This window comes from Bactrocera tryoni, chromosome 4 (assembly GCF_016617805.1).
Source record: "Bactrocera tryoni isolate S06 chromosome 4, CSIRO_BtryS06_freeze2, whole genome shotgun sequence".
Classification (NCBI taxonomy): domain Eukaryota; kingdom Metazoa; phylum Arthropoda; class Insecta; order Diptera; family Tephritidae; genus Bactrocera; species Bactrocera tryoni.
Genome location: NC_052502.1, coordinates 43,346,444 through 43,365,357, shown reverse-complemented (window position 1 = coordinate 43,365,357; position 18,914 = coordinate 43,346,444). Strand labels below are relative to the sequence as shown.

General features: G+C 36.4%; 1 protein-coding gene across 4 annotated transcripts in view; it reads right to left on the bottom strand.

The window, feature by feature from the left end:
- Positions 1-11,732: 11,732 nt before the first annotated feature.
- Positions 11,733-18,914, bottom strand: part of LOC120774267 — an 85,571-nt gene continuing 78,389 nt past the window's right edge. For 3 of the 4 annotated variants that reach the window (XM_040103742.1, XM_040103743.1, XM_040103744.1), the window contains exons 11-13: positions 14,923-15,017; positions 14,508-14,750; positions 13,711-14,311 (exon numbers count right to left, since the gene is read on the bottom strand). In XM_040103742.1, the coding sequence (XP_039959676.1) occupies positions 13,711-14,311; positions 14,508-14,750; positions 14,923-15,017 (939 nt within the window). Of the gene's footprint in view, positions 14,312-14,507; positions 14,751-14,922; positions 15,018-18,914 lie in introns of all 4 variants that reach the window. The other variant, XM_040103745.1, reaches the window with a different exon arrangement.

Sequence of the window (18,914 nt, the reverse complement as noted above, 5' to 3'; positions counted from 1 at the left end):
CAAGAGAGGACTTTACCTCTCAATTGCGTGCTTAGTCTGAAGAGCCACTTGTTGGCAAGAGTTATTCTACGTTAGATTTCGCGGCTGACGTTGTTGTTGGTGTTAACGCTGGTTGAAAGAAAGACGAAATTTTTTACAACTTCGAAGTTATGACTGTCAACAGTGAGGTAGGAGGCAAGTCGTGAGTGCGGCTTGCCCTCCTAACGGTGCGGTTGTTGAAGTGAATGAAATCAATATATATTTATATATTTATATATTTATAAAGCCACACAGTTTTTCACACAGTACGCTCGATAGAACCGTATATGCGATATTGAGGAGGCTTATCCCACAGTAATTGGAGTATATTGGTGTCTCCCTTTTTTTGTATTGGGCAGAGCACACTAAATTCCAATTGTCGGGCATGCTTTCGCCGGACCATATTCTACAAAGAAGCTGATGCATGCTCCATATCTATGCTTTGCCACCGCCACTTTTTTATTCTTCAGACGGGTAACTGTTATTCGAATTTCTTTATGTTCGGGAAATGGAAGGTCTGTTCCATCGTCAGCGATTGAAAGATCGGGTTCACCATCTCCCGGTGTTTTGCTTTCACTGTCTTTCAGCAGGCTGGAAACGTGTTCCTTCCGCAATTTTAGTATGCTATGGGTATCAGTCACTATATCACCTCTGGGGGTACTATAAAAGTTTCGAAACCTTCTATTAGTCGCCGCATCTTTTCATAGAAACTTCGACGGCCAGCTTGTCTAGCTCTTCATACTCACGCATTCCGGCCTCTCTCTTTTTTGTCTGCAAATGCGTCTCGCTTCCCTATTTAGCTCTCGGTGTCTGTTCCATCCCACACGTGTTGAGGTCGATTGTAACGTTGCATGTAGGCAGTCTGTTTTCCCTCAGCTGTGACACGACACTCCTCATTGCATAAGCTGTTCTTTTGCATTTTCCGAAAACCAATGGTTTCGTTTGTAGCTGTATGTAGGGAGCTTGAAATGAGTGCTCTCAGATAGCAGGAGTACAAGTCGAGTAGAAAATCGTTCGGCTGTCTGTTGTGATTGCATCTTTTCGACGTCGAACCTTCCTAGTGTTTGTTGACGTGCGTTTTATGCTGCACAGATGTGGGTGCGTATATTGGCCACTATGTGTAAATGCCACAAGGACCTACTTGCCTCAGTACTTGTCTCGTCCATCACACTTCTTGGACGCCGGTGATGTCAGCCTTTACTTTACGTGGCGGGTCTTAAACTTAGCTCACAATCCTGGGTAGGGATAGTTCACCTTCAAATTTTAGTTCGTGCTCAAATGGATGTTCTTTGTCTACCGAGAAGCTACTTGGTCTAAGGCCGGAAGTCGTGGGCTGCTTGAGCCATATGTAAAGGAACCATTTCTGACCACTCTCAAGTGAATGGCGATCACAGAACTTTCCTCACTTGCGTGATCTTCTACACATGGATCCACCCTCCAACACATGACCCTGCAGCATTGACGGAGCTATAACATGTTTCCATCTTTCAGGTAATTTGTGGATTCCATCATCTTTCAACGTTTCTTGGCTTCAATTCATATGGAACCTAAATTTCTTGGTAGCGAATGTCACTTTCAAAGGTTTTTAAATGGTTGTTTGAGTATTAAACCACCAAAGATTCTACGAGTTCTTCTTGTGTTTGGCAACAATTTTCATAGAGTATTTTTCAAACTTTTTGGACACCCAGAGCGTTCATCGTCTTCCAAGCCAAAATTACCACTTTTAAATTATGAAAAACACTTCGCTCAGCTAGAGCATGATCACCATAAACTTCCATCAATATACGAAAACCTTTGGATGAAGATTTTTTCATAATAATATAATGTAACAGAATTCCATTAAAAACACTTTTAGGCACAAAGTTCGACATATTGGAAGGAAAATATATATAATTGTTTCCACTTCAAATCAAGTCATATACTGAAAAGGACGATTTACGGCGGATGTTCGGAATATTGGAACAATGAATAATAATAAAGTTGCATGGCAAACCACACCAATATAGTTATACGAGGCATGTGGACTGAATCATACGAAACTTTTCCTATTTTCATCTCCGTATTCCTAAAAAAAATTTTGAATATGTACAACCTATCCTCTCTGGAACCTATCGTTTCATTACAATGCTGACCACACCTAATAAACACCTTAAGGGGGTATTCTGGTCTAGAAATTAAAAAAAATCGAAATTTTTTCTTGTATTTTCAAAGTTTAACTATTCAAGAATACGATTATGTGTATAAGAGGATTTTTCAAAATTCAAATTATTTTCGGAGATATAGGCATTTTTCGGATTCGGCATCCAAACTGGTTCGGCTGGAACTAATCGAACAAAAGACTTTACGCGAAAATTTAAACGCGTTTTTCTCAAAACTGACTTTTTCGGAACGATACCCACGATTTCTCAGGTTCTACTGGACCGATTTACTTAAAATTTTTATAGAGTCTCATCTACAGGCTTGTCTATGGTTGGAACTAGCCCCATCCCCAAATTTTTATTTTTATTATTTTTAAAAAATTTTAAATACATAGTCAGTCGCCATTTTGTGAAAAAAATTGTTTCCCACTTTTCCGTAGCTCCGGCCATTGCGACATTATTCTAGATTAATAAATTTTTTTTTTTGGGTTGCAGATAGCTAGGAGGTTTGAAATCATGGGTATGGTTACGTGGAGTTTTTTAGAGACCCCCACTTCGTCAGCTCATAATTTTTGAAATTTTTTACTTTTTCAGTTTTTAATTTTTTTCTGTACCCTTCTAAAATTAACAAATAACTAATAAAAAATGGATAGTAAAAATATTAATTACCTTTTTTTACGACACTTTAAAAATTACCTGAAATTCATGCTTCTAGACCAGAATACCCCCTTAACAAAGTTGTGATAATGTCGCCAAAAATACATATTTGCAACCACCATTTATGATTTTGTTTTCTCCTCCAATCATAAATTTTGCAAAAATTAAGTATTTTTCATTGCAGCAACCACCCTAATGTGCCTCAATAACATTTAAGCAAATGCGATCTCTGTAAGTATTATGATGCGCCACTGTCAATTACAGTTTAAAAAGGCTTTGAGTAATTAAATTTGACACATTCATTTCTCGCTTTTTGCTTTGTTGTTTCGTCGCACTTGAGTTAATGTTTAATTTTAGACACACTCATGACAATTTGCGTTCGTCGTATGAATGGTTGCATTGTTATTTAATTATTTCCATTAATGCGATGGTTCATAACGTTTGTAATTGATTTTAGGGTCTCTTAATGTGGGAGTTTATTAAATTTCCCAATCTCAACTTAAATTTATTACATTTCGATCAGTCATAACGTCTTAAGTGCATAAGAATATTTTTGGAAGCTTTTTGGGTCTCTGCGAGTTGTAAGTTTCACATTACACAGCGGGCCGGCTCCTTTCTTCATACGCCTTTGGTGCTCATTAAAGTTAAGTTAAATGTATTATTGCGGATAAAATGATATTGGATAATAAAATAGATAAATGAACGATTGAATATACTTTAAATTACTTAAGGTTTTAAACGATGTTTAAATTTCTTTTAATTTCATGTAAATTTATTTCTATTGGGTCCGTAATTACATAACTTTAGTTATTATTATTGTATTGTTCCGAGCATGCGTGCATATTTTCAGCATAAGTCATTTATTTGAAGCTTTATCAGCACTAATTTTTTTTGCCCAAATATTTCGAACTTTGTATCTGAAAGAATTTTTTTACGGGGTTCTTCTTCATCATTTTTATATGACGAAAACTTCAGCCAAAATTCATCGTATTTTGGTGGAAGCTTATTGAGAACAAGCTTTAGCCGAGTGAATGTTGCAAAAGTGATTTGCTTGATTTAAAAGCGCGAAACCGGTTAACACTACATGGAACTCAGCGGCTGGGAAGTTTTGCCTCACACGTTTTATAGCCCAGCCTTTGTTCCTGCTGACTGCCATTTGTTCCGGTTGTCGCAGTACGCCCTGACTGGAATGCGATTCACATCAAAACAGTGTATTAAATATTGGATTGATTCATTCTTGACCACCAAGCCGGTGAAGTTTCTTTGGCGAAAATGCCATAAAGATGGGAAAAACTGATGGCTTCAGAAGGGTTATAGTTTTCATAATAATATCATGGTACACGTTTTTCTTAAAAAATATCAAATTGTAAAAGAAAATAACTTAAAAGTGCATTTGGATGTTTTTGGCTATGGTGTCAGGGGTTTTTAGATTTCTTTTTAGTAGTAGAGTTCTCCAATTCGGAATAGTATTTTTAGTTAGTATTGGACTCTTTGTTAGTTGTTTTTCTTCGTCATAAAGTTGACTGTATTGGTGTAGAATATGAGAGTTGGTGTTCATAATCATACAAAGCTAAATATGTGAATAGTTCTCTTTTCTGTAGTATTTATTTTAGCTGAATCTTTTCTTACACGATACTTGTATTTCCCAAGTTGAGTTGAATTTATTGATCTCTTACTAATGTTAGAATCTGAAATAAAGGAATGTTGTTGTGTATTGAAGATATTACTGTTGAGATTAGATCTTAGATAAATCTAACTGTAGGTTTCGTTTATATGTAATTCGGAAGTTCTTTGTTGACTATTTTTTGTGTTATAATTTTATATTTTATTTTTTTATTTATTTTTTATATATTTTTTTATAATAAAAAAAATTAGGTTTACCTGAAATGATGATGAATGAGGGTATGATACCTTAAGTCTCATTAATGCCTGGTTTATACCCCGATTTTAACCACTTGCTCATATACATACATAAAAAATAGGTTAAAATCAATTATTGATGAGGTACCCTTCTTCACCAAAAAGCCTAAACGTGTCCATAGAGCGGCTCTCATTGATATTTGATGCAGTGTATACACAGTTATATAGCACTTAACGCCATTTTACACATTGCACCCGTGGATATTTCCGGCAGGTACATTGCTGCGAAATGAGCTCTAAAGCTCTGGGAAGTCGTGCATATAAATGGGTCCGAATATGCACATGCCGAAATTCTCACCTTCTTCAACTGCATTCCTGTAAACGTTGATACTTTCTCCTCTATTATCCAGCCTTTGCAAGACAGGTTGAAACATCTCTGGAGTCTAACCTTCTGCGAATTAGGAGACGTAGCCGAAACTGACTTAGTCGACTTAAAAAAGATAATTCATAAAATATCTATTTTCTAAACAACAAAGCTAGAAAGAACTACCAAAACGTTATCCATTCGATACAAGCCATGCTATGACGGCTACGTTTTCAGATTTAGTTGTATGGTAGATGTTTTAAGAGAAGCACCTTGGGCCGAAAATAGAGTTTTTCTTTTCTTTTTTTATTGTTTTAAAGTTTTATAAAAGGTTGACTGCTAATTTTTCCGGTAGTTAGGTAGATAGAAGTGCTGCCACTATGGCGTTTGATGCGCACTATTGAAGGACCTTATAATCTTACAATCACGTTTCGTCACTGTGTTCAAACCATTTGGTGCTCTACTCGCATACGTTATGCTTTTTGTGAACAACCATTCGAGATTTGGCGCCTGATGCGTTTCAAGTATTTTGAGTCGGGTTTGTGCTAGAGCTAGGCATTTACAGAAAAAGTGAAAACCCGTTTCCTTATTCCTTTCAAGCTTGCAGCTGCAGCAAATATTGTTATTATCGAGGTCCATTTTTAGCGCATGCTCTACTAAAGACCAGTACCCCGCTATTGGCGCTGTACTACTTATATCATATCTGAACCTAAGTTGTAGGTCCTTGGTTCTTTTTCTGTCATATATTGGTTATATCTGAATTATTTTCTCGCAGCTTGTTATTGAGTTCTGCTTCGAGCTATTTGTTCGAAGTGGAGATAAAGCTCTTATTTGTTTCTTGGTCTGCTTTTTCGTTGCCGAAAAGTTTCCTTTGATTGTGAACTTAAATTATGAACAAGTGGAGTTAAATCTGTCCTGCAGTTGTTGACAACGCTGGAATTTATCTGGGGTGTCGACAAGGATAGCAATGCTGCCGAGTTGTCCATATATAAAGTTGCGTTGTGTATTCTCTCGTAAATGAGCAATAGAACAGGCCTTCTCCTCACCTAGTACTTCCGCTTGGAAGATAATTTTTCAGGTGAAAAATTTTTACAAGTCGGTTTTTTACAAAGTGTTAATGTGAAGCTTAAAATATACATACTTTACTAACAAATCAATATAAATGTAGGTAGATTAAGACCACTTTTTTAAGGGATCAGGGGTAGTCAGAGGCACGAAAAAATGAGAATTTTCAGTATTTTTTTTTTGCTTTTAAATCGTGTTATTTTATAAAAGTAGTAATATGGCATTATTATGGAATGTGTTGACTTGAAGTCACGAAAATTTCCAAAAAAAAAATTAATTTCCAAAGTTATAGTTGTTTGTGTTGACCCAGTTCCAAAAAAAGGTACTTGCGGTGACAACCATAAGTCCTTGGAGATTCATCTAAAATCAATCGGACAAAAAAAAATAGTTTTATAAATAGATAATCCTGGGCCTGATCGAAGGATTTTTTTTTTTCAAAACTTAACAAAATGGCGGCCTTAGGAAATTTTTGGGAAAAAATCAACAGTTAATTGGTCTTAAAAAATCGAAATTTTTGAAAAAAGAAATCCTTCTAAAATCCTTCTATTCTAAAAGCTGCATAAATTTGATTAAAATCTATTGAGCGGGTTTCGAGTGACAGCTGCCACCAGTTCAAAAAACAAAGTTTTGAGAAAAACGTGTTTAAAGTTTCTCCGAGCGCTTTGAAGTCCCGAGTTCTCTTTGTTATTTGTCGAATAACTCAAAAACTAATTATCGGATCAAATTTTCAGAGAATATTTTTAAGAAGAAATGCAAAAAAAAAAATATTTTTTTGAAAATTTTGACTACCCCTAACCCCTTAATGTGGAGGAATTTTTTAAAAATTTTATCACAAGTTTCTAGAATCTAGGTGGTTCCGAAAACTGACCTAGTTGCTGCCGCTTTCTCACGTCTCAAAATATACATTTTAGTATACATAAAAATACTTATTTAATAAAGAAATTCTTTTATTTTTAACTTTCTTAGACTTTTTCCACAGGTTTGCCGTTGTTGTTGTAACGGTTATCTATTCCTTGTTAGGATGGTAAGGTTTAGATAAGTTGTCATCGTGGTCATCCAGCGGTAGGCGTAGGAAACGTGCTATTTCGACGGGATTGGACCTTAGGGAGAGGGGTAATAGATGTGTACGTTTAGCTGGGCATGCAAAGAGGTGTTCAGTGTCATATGGGGACTCGTTACATGATATGTTAGGGTTGATTCTGGATAACTATTAGTTTAACCTGCTACAGCATCCAGAACGAAGCTGCGCAGGGGTCACTCTCGATTCTCGCGGCAACTCGAGCTCGCTGTCTGCAATGGGCGGTGGTTCGACTCCTAGTACGCTATTCAGTGAGAGGGAGTCGGTGATGGTGTTAATGGCTCCTCTGTGAATGGCGGTCAGTGCATGTCTGGAGTTTGTTGCGTCCGAATTCTGGACGGCGTATTGTTTTATGTCGTCGACATAGTTGAGGAAGGACCTCTTGATGCTCCTAGGAGACGGTTCCGCTACAAGCAGATGACTGCAGTGATGATTTCTACGAAAGCAACGCAGCAGAAACTGCTTGAAGAGGAGTTCATTATGCTCCTTAACTGGGAGCATGCGGGTCTCACTGTGCAGATGTTCGATAGGAGACATTAAGAAGCATCCTGTTGTGGTCTGGAGTGCAGTGTTCTGAGATGTCTGCGTTTCACTGCATCCAGGCCATCATATTGGTGCATCGTAGTTAACGACCGATTGCTTTGTATGTTACCAATAGTGTTTCTTTGTCTTTCCTCCATATGCTGCCGGCTGCGACTTGAGGATTTTGTTGCGGCTCTGTACTTTGGCAATAATCGTGGTCATGTGAGGAGTGAAGAAGAGTAGGCTGTCGAATATCATACCTTAAACCTTAGTGTTATTGATAGTCGGAATTTTAGCGCCATCGCTTGCAATATTAGTGAATATGTTCGCTGTGGACTTAGTGGGGGAGAGTTTTAGGTTCCGTACAGTGAGGAAGCGAGAAAGGTCGGAGAGATAGCCGTTTACTTTTGAGCACTTGCGATCGATTCCATTGCCCGATGTCATTATCGTGCAATCGTCGCGTACGGGGTGATAGGAATTCCTCTAGTGGTTGAGTGAGTTTCCAGATGCAGAAGTTAAACCGTTTATGGTAGTTCGTAGTGTTTGGCTAATCTCGAGGAGATTCGTTTGTTTCAAATTGTCTTTGCAAACATTGGTATACGAAAAGGCGTCCAAATGATCACTAAAATACCTTTGTGATGATATAACAAGAAAAAATGTTAACTTCGGTTGCACCGAAGCTAAATGCCCTTCACAGGTGCATTTCTGTTAGTAACTATGTGTTCAGTTTGTATGGCAGCTATATGATATAGTTAACCGATCTGATCAATTTCTTCGGATATTACATTGTTGCTTTAGAAAATAGTATATACCAAATTTCGTGAATATATCTTGTTAAATGGGAAAGTTGTCCATACAATAACTTGATACCGATCGTTGAGTTTGTATGGCAGCTATATGTTATAGTGGTCCGATATCGACCGTTCTGACAAATGAGCAGCATCTTGAAGAGAAAATGACATTTGCAAAGTTTCAAAACGATATCCTAAAAACTGAGGGACTAGTTCGTATATATACAGACAGACGGACAGACAGACGGACATGGCTAAATCGACTCAGCTCGACATACTGATCATATATACATATATATACTTTATAGGGTCTCCGACGATTAATTCTGGGTGCTACAAACTTCGTGACAAACTTAATATACCCTGTTCAGGGTATAAAAAATTACTTAATTTAGACCATAATCCCCAAAAGTGAAATTAGGAAACTTTGACATTTCATAGTTTTTTATTCAAAATAGAATCGCACTTTAACAAACGCTAATTTTACACAGTTTTTATTACGGTATATGCATATAGCATGCACATATATACATGTTATACATATGTATTAGGCTAAGTTACGGTTGTTATTACAAATGTGTATATATTTGTTTGTTTATTCTTATGTGTAGCATTGTGCAAATCTTTTAATTACACAACACATACATTAATTTCAATTATTTAGAATTATAATGATTATTTTCTATTTGAAATCATGTTGCTATTAACAGTTATTCTAAGGGAGTTCAACTCAATAATTCGCTATGAGAAATTTACAAGTTTTGCGATTTATGCATTTCCACTATTTTCATGTACACATATTTACATAACATATGACATAACATTTATTTACACACACACACACAAACACATATTTGTTTGTGTAAATGTTTTGTATTACAATTTAATGTGTTCATATCATTTTATAAATGCTGAGCTAACAAAAAACAAGTAAACAACTAAACTCTAAACCAAAAGTGTGTAAATATGTCAAAGTAATACAAGTGTCACGTGATAGCTGCGGTATTAAAGAAGTTTGTAAATTTCTAAATTTTCCGCTGCACTATTCTGCATTAATTAGTGTAACGTTATTTAGAGTTTTGTTATTTTTTTTTGTATAAAATGATATTAATAATTATTATGCTTATTTCTTCATAATTTTGCTATGTTTGTGAAATTCTGTGTTAGCTAGTGAAAGTTTGACTTCTTAAAGTTATAAATTATGTTTTATAGTTATTTTATATTTATTATATTTCACGAATTTTTGTTTTTATTTCGTAGAAAGTTTTTTTTTATTTTAAAAAATCACTTCGAAAATTCACTATAAGTTAACTTTTTACGAATATCATATTAGTTGCTAGGTAATGACATTACGAGTACTATGTTATATGTATTTGTAGTTTTATATGATTAATTTACCGTAGAAGTAACCCAATTTGATTTTTTTTAAATGAAATGTATATATGTACATATTAGAGCGGGCCAAAAACCGTTTAGTGTTTTCCTGAATACCCTGAAAATATCGTCCGAAATGACGTAAAAAATTCTAGTAAAGTTTCAGCTTTGGAGAATAATATGAACAGGTGGCGCAATGTAATTTACGATTTCCTATGTATTTATCATATATAAATAACACAGTAGTACTTTCTTATTTTGCTTGGACGTACCATGCATTTGAGGAAATCATTGTCTTCTTAAAATGTTTTTTGACTGACTCTAATACATATGTATGTTTGACCTAGAAAAATGAAATAGCTGAGTTAGTAAAAATTTAGTAGGTCAAAAGAGTGCTCATTCATATGTCTATGACCCCCTTTTGGCTGATCGCGCTGATATTCAAACATTTCTCATATAATTTTAAATTATTAATAGAAGAAGAAGATAAGATAAGATAAGATAAGAAGAATAGAAGATAAATAAGTTAAATATATATATAGTTATAGCGAGAGAAACTTTAGTTTACGTAAAAGGTATAGAGCTAGTGCATTCCATGCTTGGAACGATTAGCGTAATAGTTCAATTTAGTTTCGCACTTACTTGCAGCGCTAAAAAGTTGCGAATATTTAGCTGTCTTCGATTCGTCATTTATCTGCTTGCTACTTATGTTGTTAAAAAATTTTCACTAAAAGGCAACAATAAAGCTAGCAGATGCAAGAAAGAATACCTTAACAAGAGCCACACCTGCCGTAATGGCAGCTGAAAAAAGCGATTTTTGGACAATAAAAAACACTACTTTATAAATTGTTTTATATTTCAGTGTGTATTTAAACATATTTTAAAATTCTTCTAATTTTTTATGAAAACAAGACGCTAAGAAATAGGTACTCACTGCTGCAGTGGTTCCGGCCTTCTCTGTGGATGAAGTTTTATTGATTTTAACTCAAGATTCGAAACTAAGAGCTTACTAAAACTTTTTTGTCGCGAAAAAAAAGTAAGTAATGTTTTCTTTCTAGATTCGTATGACTGTTAGTGACACCTATGCCAAATGTCACATAAAAACAGGAAAAAACGTTAACTTCGGCTGCACCGAAGCTAATATACTTTTTAGTAACTATGTGTCCAGTTTGTATGGAAGCTATATGCTATAGTAATCCGATCTGAACAATTTTTTCGGAGATTATGTTATTATCTTAAGCAGTAATCCACGTCAAATTTCGTGAAGATACCACGTCAAATGCGAAAGTTTTCCATATAAGCACTTGATTCCGATCGTTCGGTTTGTATGGCAATAGTAAGCCGATCTGAACAGTTTCTTTCGATATTATGTTATTTCTATAAACAAATACTCATACCAAATTTCGTGAAGATATATCGTTAAATGGGGAAGTTTCTCATGCAAGCATTTGATTCCGATCGTTCAGTTTGTATGGCAGCTATATGCTATAGTAAGCCGATCTGAACAATTTCTTCGTATATTACATTGTTGCCTTAGAAAATAATCTATGCCAAATTTGGTGAAGATACATTGTCAAATGTGAAAGTTTTCCATACAAAAACTTGATTCCGATCGTTCAGTTTGTATGACAGCTATATGTTATAGTGGTCCGATATCGGCACTTCCGACAAATGAGCAGCTTCTTGAAGAGAAAATGATGTTTACAAAATTTCAAAACGATTTCTTAAAACTGAGGGACTAGTTCGTATATATACAGACAGACAGGCGGACATGGTTAAATCGACTCAGCTCAACATACTGATCATTTATATATATACTTTATAGGGTCTCCGACGCTTCCTTCTGGGTGTTACAAACTTCGGGACAAACTTAATATACCCTGTTCAGGGTATAATAACTATTAGTGTTTAGTATATAAAGTGCATTCGGCGATTTTTACGGTGAGTGATGAAGTTCCATTAAACTTCTGAAACGTTCAGAATGTTAAAAAATTACTTCGGTGAGACTTGTTTGTCACGAGCAAGTGTTTTTGATTGGTAAAAATTATTCAAAGAGGGTCGAGAACGAGTTGACGACGAACCGCGTTTAGGACGGTCAGAGAAATTGGAATATCGGAATGATCAGTTGAAAGCATTTTGAAAGATCATTTGGCCCTAAGAAAAGTGAAAGCACGATTGCTTCCAACATCATTAAATTTTTTCGAAAAACATCGTCGCGCTAACGTCTATGAAACAATGATTTCTCACTACCAGAATGCCATGAAACATATCATTACTGGCGATGGGTCTTGTAGCTATACCCTCAACCCGGAAACAGACGATTAATCGGCCGAAGATTTTGGCAATGGTGGGCCGATGCCGAAAAAACACGTCAAAGCAGGTCAAAAGTCAAGGATATGTTGAGAGTTTTCTTAGATTATCGACGTGTGGCACGCTCCGAGTTCCTTCCGACCAACCAAACTGTCAACTAGGAATACTATTTGAATGGTATGCGTCGTTTGCGCGAAGCTATTCGTCGAAAGAGGCCGGAATTATGGCCCGAAAACTCCTGGTTTTTGAGCACGATAAAACACCGTTGCATATTGCATTGGTACCTCGTGAGTTTTTCTCTAAATTTTCAACTACTTAATATCGTGCCGCAATCACCGTATTCGCCTGATTTAGCTCCGTGTAACTTATGACTATTCAGCAAACTCAAACGACTGTTCCGGGGAAACCGTTTTGAGTCAATTGAAGACATTAAACCTGAATCGCTACGTGCATTGAAGGCTTTTCCGGAAATTGTCTTTAACAAATGTTTCGAAGATTGGATGTTGTTGTTAGCTTTGTTAGCACAAGTCTAATGGAGCCGAGGGGTGGATTTTGAAAAATAAATAAGAATTTTAGAATTTTGATCAAAGTCTTACTATTTTTTGCCCATAGCTAAAAACAAAAAGTATTTCTTAAAGGCAGCAAAAAACTACGCTTAAAATTTCAACAGTTACTCAGAGGAATTTCACAATTGAGAGACGAAGTTCAGCCGACAATTTAAGAAAGCTTTAACGTAGATATTTACTGTTATTTTGTGGTATAGGTGTTAAAAATCATGTTATGTAGTGATCCGAATCCTTTTTTCAAGCAATATGATAAACAGACTCCGTTTATCGATATAAATTTTGTCTAAAATTGTTAATTATTTTCTTCTGCCACTAAAATCTATAAAATAGAGTTCGTCATATAAATTTGATATTGAAAATTGATGACAATTCAGACAACCGCTGCTTAATTAATTATTTATATAAATTAAAACTTAATCACCTTTTTAAATACCAACTAGATATTGTAAAACACGGTAATCCGCCAAGTAATCTAAACTTGAACCGAATAATCTCGATTAATTGAATTAAAACTTGCTTTGAAATTAAGCTTAAGGAGCCAGTGTTAGATTAAAAATTGAACTTCGTTACATATTTTCGGTTAATAATACATATTTGTTGATATTAAAGCGTTGCGAAATGAAATTCATCGATTTCCTGCGCCAACATAACCTCAATATAATTGCGCCGAATAACCTTTCGCAAACCAAGCATTTAATAAGGTAAGTTGTGTGACTTCAAGCTGCCAACATTGAGCATGTGTGTGGGTATGTGTCGGCACATCCGTGCGCTTAAAAGCTTTGCCCAACCAAATGACTTGCTCATTCGTGTGCGTTTTTCACTCAAATTCGCGCTCCGTAGCACCGACGTTGGCCGTTTTGCTGCTGCCAGCACATTCCCATAGTCGCTCGAGTGTGCTAATGCGTTTTTGTTGCTGTTGTGCGCTCCCATGTGGATATGGCGTGATTTTCGCTGAGTTACTTAAATGTCAATGTGATGTCATTATGATGACATCCGGCGCTGAATTCCTAATGTCTATGTAAGCTGTCGATTGACTTAGCTTTGGCTTGCCTTTTCCCTGAGCTGATGTCGCCGTGGTTACTGTTGTTGTTGCTGCCGCGGTTGACCTGCCGCCGCCACCGCCGCCCGCACTCTCCTTGGATGGCTGCATCGACAACTGTTGCTGTTGCTGTGCTGATTGCTGCTGCTGCGCCTGCGATTGTTGTTGTTGTTGCGTGTGTACATGCGTGTGTGCGGCATGTTGATGATGATGGTGGCACATCTCGGCCGGCGCAGCTGGCGTGGGCGGTGTGGGCGGCAGTGCATCCATGCGATGCATATGCGGCATTTTGGGCTTAGGGCCGGGATGTCGTTCGCGCATCTCAATATATTCCCGCGCGTCGCGTATATTTAGTCCCGTTAGTTGGCCGCCACGGGCGCTAGCTGGCTGCTGCGATGGTGGTGGTGGCGTCGGCTGTGCGGTCTCGTAGCCGAATGTGGAGAAACGTGAACGCGAATGTAGACTGGCCTTGTCCTTTAGCGAGCCCATCGAGTTCTGGTGCATCAGCGGTGTGGCGAAGAGCGATTCGCTGCAAGCAGAGACATGAGAAACTCATTGATTGCTAAACAAACATTGGGGACAAGTGTGCAAATATGCAAATATGCTGTTAAGCATATGAATATGCAAGTGCGCCTGTACGTGTGTGTGGATTTGTGTAAGTTTCCATTACCGCTACAGTTATTGTTGTTATTATTATGTATGTATGTCCGTGTCTGTTGTCTTACCGCGTCTGACAGCCCATATCGCAGGCATTTGCCGCCAACGCTGCCTCCACCGTCGCCTCGGAGCTGTTGTCATCCACGCAGAAGCTCGTCTGCACCACGATGTCGTTGCGTTGCCGCAGAATGCTGTGTTCACGCTCCTTGAGATCGCTTTTGCTGCTGGCGCGCGACATGGGCACCACCTCGCGATAATAGCGATTCGATGCGTCGTTAAGTATTTGCAACGATGTCTGCGAATGTTTGGGTCTGCGGAGAGAGTGAGGGGTAAATGTGTCAGTTAGCCATGTACTCGCTAGAAATTGCATTACAATGCATTACATTGCATGCGCAACAACAATGCGTGCGCGTTATTGCATATTACAAATTGCAATCGCACATAACGGCATATTTGCGCCGTCATGTGTTTGTAGGAACTTACCTCGGCATTGTGCTCGATAAATTCTCCCTTGAGCGCGCCTTCGAATTGCGGCCCAACTCGTTCAGTTTGCTCTCCTTCGACTGGCGTATGTGTTCCTGCAAATTTAATTCAAACCAAGCAGTCTAAATATGTGCTACTTCTTTGGTGAAGGCGAAATTCTTTCTTTTGTTTTGTTGTTCTTATGTTATATTAAATAACTGTACTCGACATTCGGTAACAATATTGTTAGGAGCAAACAGAGCAGGAGTTAACCATTGCAAAACGCACTTACAAGTATATAGATATATATATTATATATACATAAGGATAAACATATTGGTTTTTGTTATTGTTATATAATATTAATTACTCTAGAATATAGTATTGGTAATATGAGAAAATGTTAGTTTTGCTAAAATTGATTCTCCATTATATAAATCTATGTACATATGTATGTATACTTGATTAAAATCCTTATGGATCCAGGAATTTGGGCTTGTATTAGTAAATTATATATGTAATTAGGTATATATTAACAGCTATCCTGAAACTATTATTAAAGCTATAATATTAGTTTGTTGAAAAAATTATATTTTGCTAAATAAGTTTAGTATTATGGGTAAATAATATATATAACTAGGTTCGGAAATGAAAATTATATATCCTTGGTCTTGCCATAAATTCTGTTACAAACTTTACACTGCATGTATAGTAGTAAATAAAAATGTTCAGAAAAAAGTGCCTCTGAGGCAGATATGGATTATGCTGCGGATATCTTGACCAGAAACATGCACAATGCTGCCTACATAAGTACACCAGAAGGTAGCCACACAGAGCGCCCACAAGCGGGACAGACAACTCTGGTCCAATGAAGTAGTGATGAAGCTCAGACAGAAGAGACGTTTTCGGTATGCCTGGCAAGTTGGTATAAATTTTAATGACGAAAGACGTCTCAACCGGTTCACAAAAAAGCTGCAGCATGTTCTCTGAAAATTGCGCAATAAGTCCCTAAAGGCGTGATTGCTGCGATGCCAGGAGATCCAGCAAAAAATCTTTGGAATGCGATTAGGCAAAACAATAAGCCTATGTCTAATAATAGTTTAAACAGCAGGGGTGTTTGCTCCACACAAAATTTTATAACTGATGATTTAGAAAATAATAAAAACTGATCTGCTATGTTCCTTGAGTCTGGCATCTAGGCCTAATATTTAAATTAAAGCTAAAAACTGCCAATACCTTATTATTCGCTTCTAAAGTCTTACTTGCACAATCGGACGTTTTACGTAGAATGCCGTGATGCTGAGTCGGATTTGAGACCAGTTCGAGCTGGCGAGCACCAAGAAATTGCCTGGTCCCTGTTAGTCCAGTCATTATAGTAAGTTCACCTCGGAATTCGTTACAAGTATTTACAGACATATAAATGGGTATATCGAATTCCGAGATTCTTACCTAATTTAAGCTTAAATCACTGGACTTTGTGCCCTACATTCTTTATACAGCAGACCTTCGGTGATCAAATCTGACTCCACAACTACAGCAACCTATGCTCATGATACTACAGTGCTACCAACAAGTGGCAACCCTACCACTGCTTCCGAAAAACTGCAGATGCAATAGAATGCTCTAGCACCGTGGCTCACCAAATGGAATATTGAAATCAACACCGAAAGTAATATACTTGTATACCCTCAAGCAAAAAACTTGCCCTCAAGTAGCTTTATTTTGTCAGCTGTTACTAACAAACACATTTATTGGGGATTATAATTGATAAGGGGAGAACTTGGAAAGATCGCGCAAAAATAAAAATAACTCAGCTAAGATTAAAGTTGGCGTTGCTATACTGGCTCTTTAGGCTAAGATTCCTTGTCAGTCTGAAGAATAAGTTGCTAATTTATAAGGTAGGCCGATCTGGACGTATGACATTCAAATCTGGGGCAGTGCAACGAACTCAAATTTAAAACGAATTCAAGTATTTCAAAATAAAGTTCCGCGTAACATAGTGGGGGCTCCTTTCTATGTGAGAAACGATGCCACCAGGATCTAAAGTTGTTCACTGTAAAGGAAACACTCGCTATACTTGCCCTTTCGATTCATTGAATATATAAAATTTGTATTTTATTTATTTAATTTTATTTCACCCGAATTAATGTTGCCCTAAATGACTTTTTCATTTGCAGAAATCCCCTTAGAAAACCGAAAATTATTTCAAGGGAATTGGATATATCGACCAGTCAATGTCAAGACATTTTCGAGGTGATCTCCACAGGAAAGCCAAACGTTGTTCCACGGGTATACTTTTTTTTTACAAATGAAAAAAATTCCCTGCCGATGAAGTTTTTAATAAGCAAAACGACAAAATCTACGCAATAATATTTAAAGAGCAAAAAATATTTTTCCAAGTGTTCAATTTTTAGACCATCCAGCTACTTTAATGGCTTGGCGATGGGTGTTCTGTAAAGGCGTTACAACTCTTCACTTCTGTGGAAAAGGGGTTAAAACTGTGCCTGAAGTATATTAGCAGGATGTTATAGAAGGCGTGGTGAAGCGGTTAAGCAATACTCTCATGATGAGTGATTGAATCTTCCAGCAAGATTCTGCTCCACAGCACAATTCATAAAACGCCCACCAGTGGCTTATAACCATTGTTCTTGATGATATGCCATCTGAAAGTTCAGGTTTGAATACATTGAACTACAATTTGTAGTCAGATTTGGAGAAGACGGTCTGTCAAATAACGCACCGAAATTTGGAGATCTTCAAAAAATACTTGGTTCGTGCGTGCTGCTATTGGTCAACCGCAGCCAAATCGATTCCGGATTTATGTAAAAATAATTACAATATACATTATTAATTTCAAAAATATGTAATAATTTAGTTTTAATAAATACCTGATAATTATTATTAATATTTAAAAATTTCGTCGTGAAAATTGGTTTTGAGCAAGGTTTTTGAAAATAATTTCGAGGACAGGTTTGATCTGTTTTAGGTTTCGACTGAAAATTATTTTTTGTGCGTACATTATATATATATTGTATATCAAATGCGTTTAGAATCATGTCCAGGTCTTTTAATCTATTTTACCACTGAATAAAACATAAACAGTTGGCAACGCTCTTTTCTCAGTAGCAGTAGTAGTCTTTCCGTTCTGAATTCATCATTGTGGTCTTGTGATTTATTTTATCATTTCATTCATTTAAGCCCATATTATAATATTACACTTGTTCCATCTATTTAGTTTTAAAAATTTTTAATAGGTGGCAACCTTAAAAAATTTGTTTTAACTACAAGTTCAATTTTCAATTTTTTAGAAAGCCATATGTTACTATTTCTTTAAACATATATAATAACATAAGATTATGAAGCAAATTTTAAAACAGTTGGCAACCTTTCCAAAAATATTTCTGTTATAATTCGTTTCTAATCGGAAATATTACAACTTAATTTTTCTTTAATCTTTGTTAATTGATCTTTCTGCTTTAATGCTGCCATCATATTAAACATGAACTAGGTCTAAGCTTAATAATGGGCATTTGTGCAGTATGCGTCTTTGCTTTCATAAATTAATATTTATCTCTCAAGAAAATTTACATCATATATCTCCTTAGGCCTCTCCTTGATCATCACTAATGCTTAATTGTTTTTCTGACAGAACAAACGAAGAATAACACAACCCATCCCAGTATAGAAGCCTTCTTGTTCTAACGGTTAAATAATCCTATATGCAACATGTGCTTGCACAATTATTTGCAGCAGAAATTGCAAATGTTCATTTTCGGTATTTGTTTCGGAAAGGCTCAACAAGTTGCAGTTGCAAAATGTTTGATTGTGTAGTTTTCTTTTCTGTAAATATGTACTATATATACTTGTACTTAGGTATGCCAACGGGAGTAAATGCAATTGCAACTGTTCATATTTTCCCTGCAATTTCCGTTAACTTTAATATGGATATAGGCGAAATGAAGTGAATTTAATCCAATATTTCATACTTGAAAATAAGCAATCATGTTAAGTGA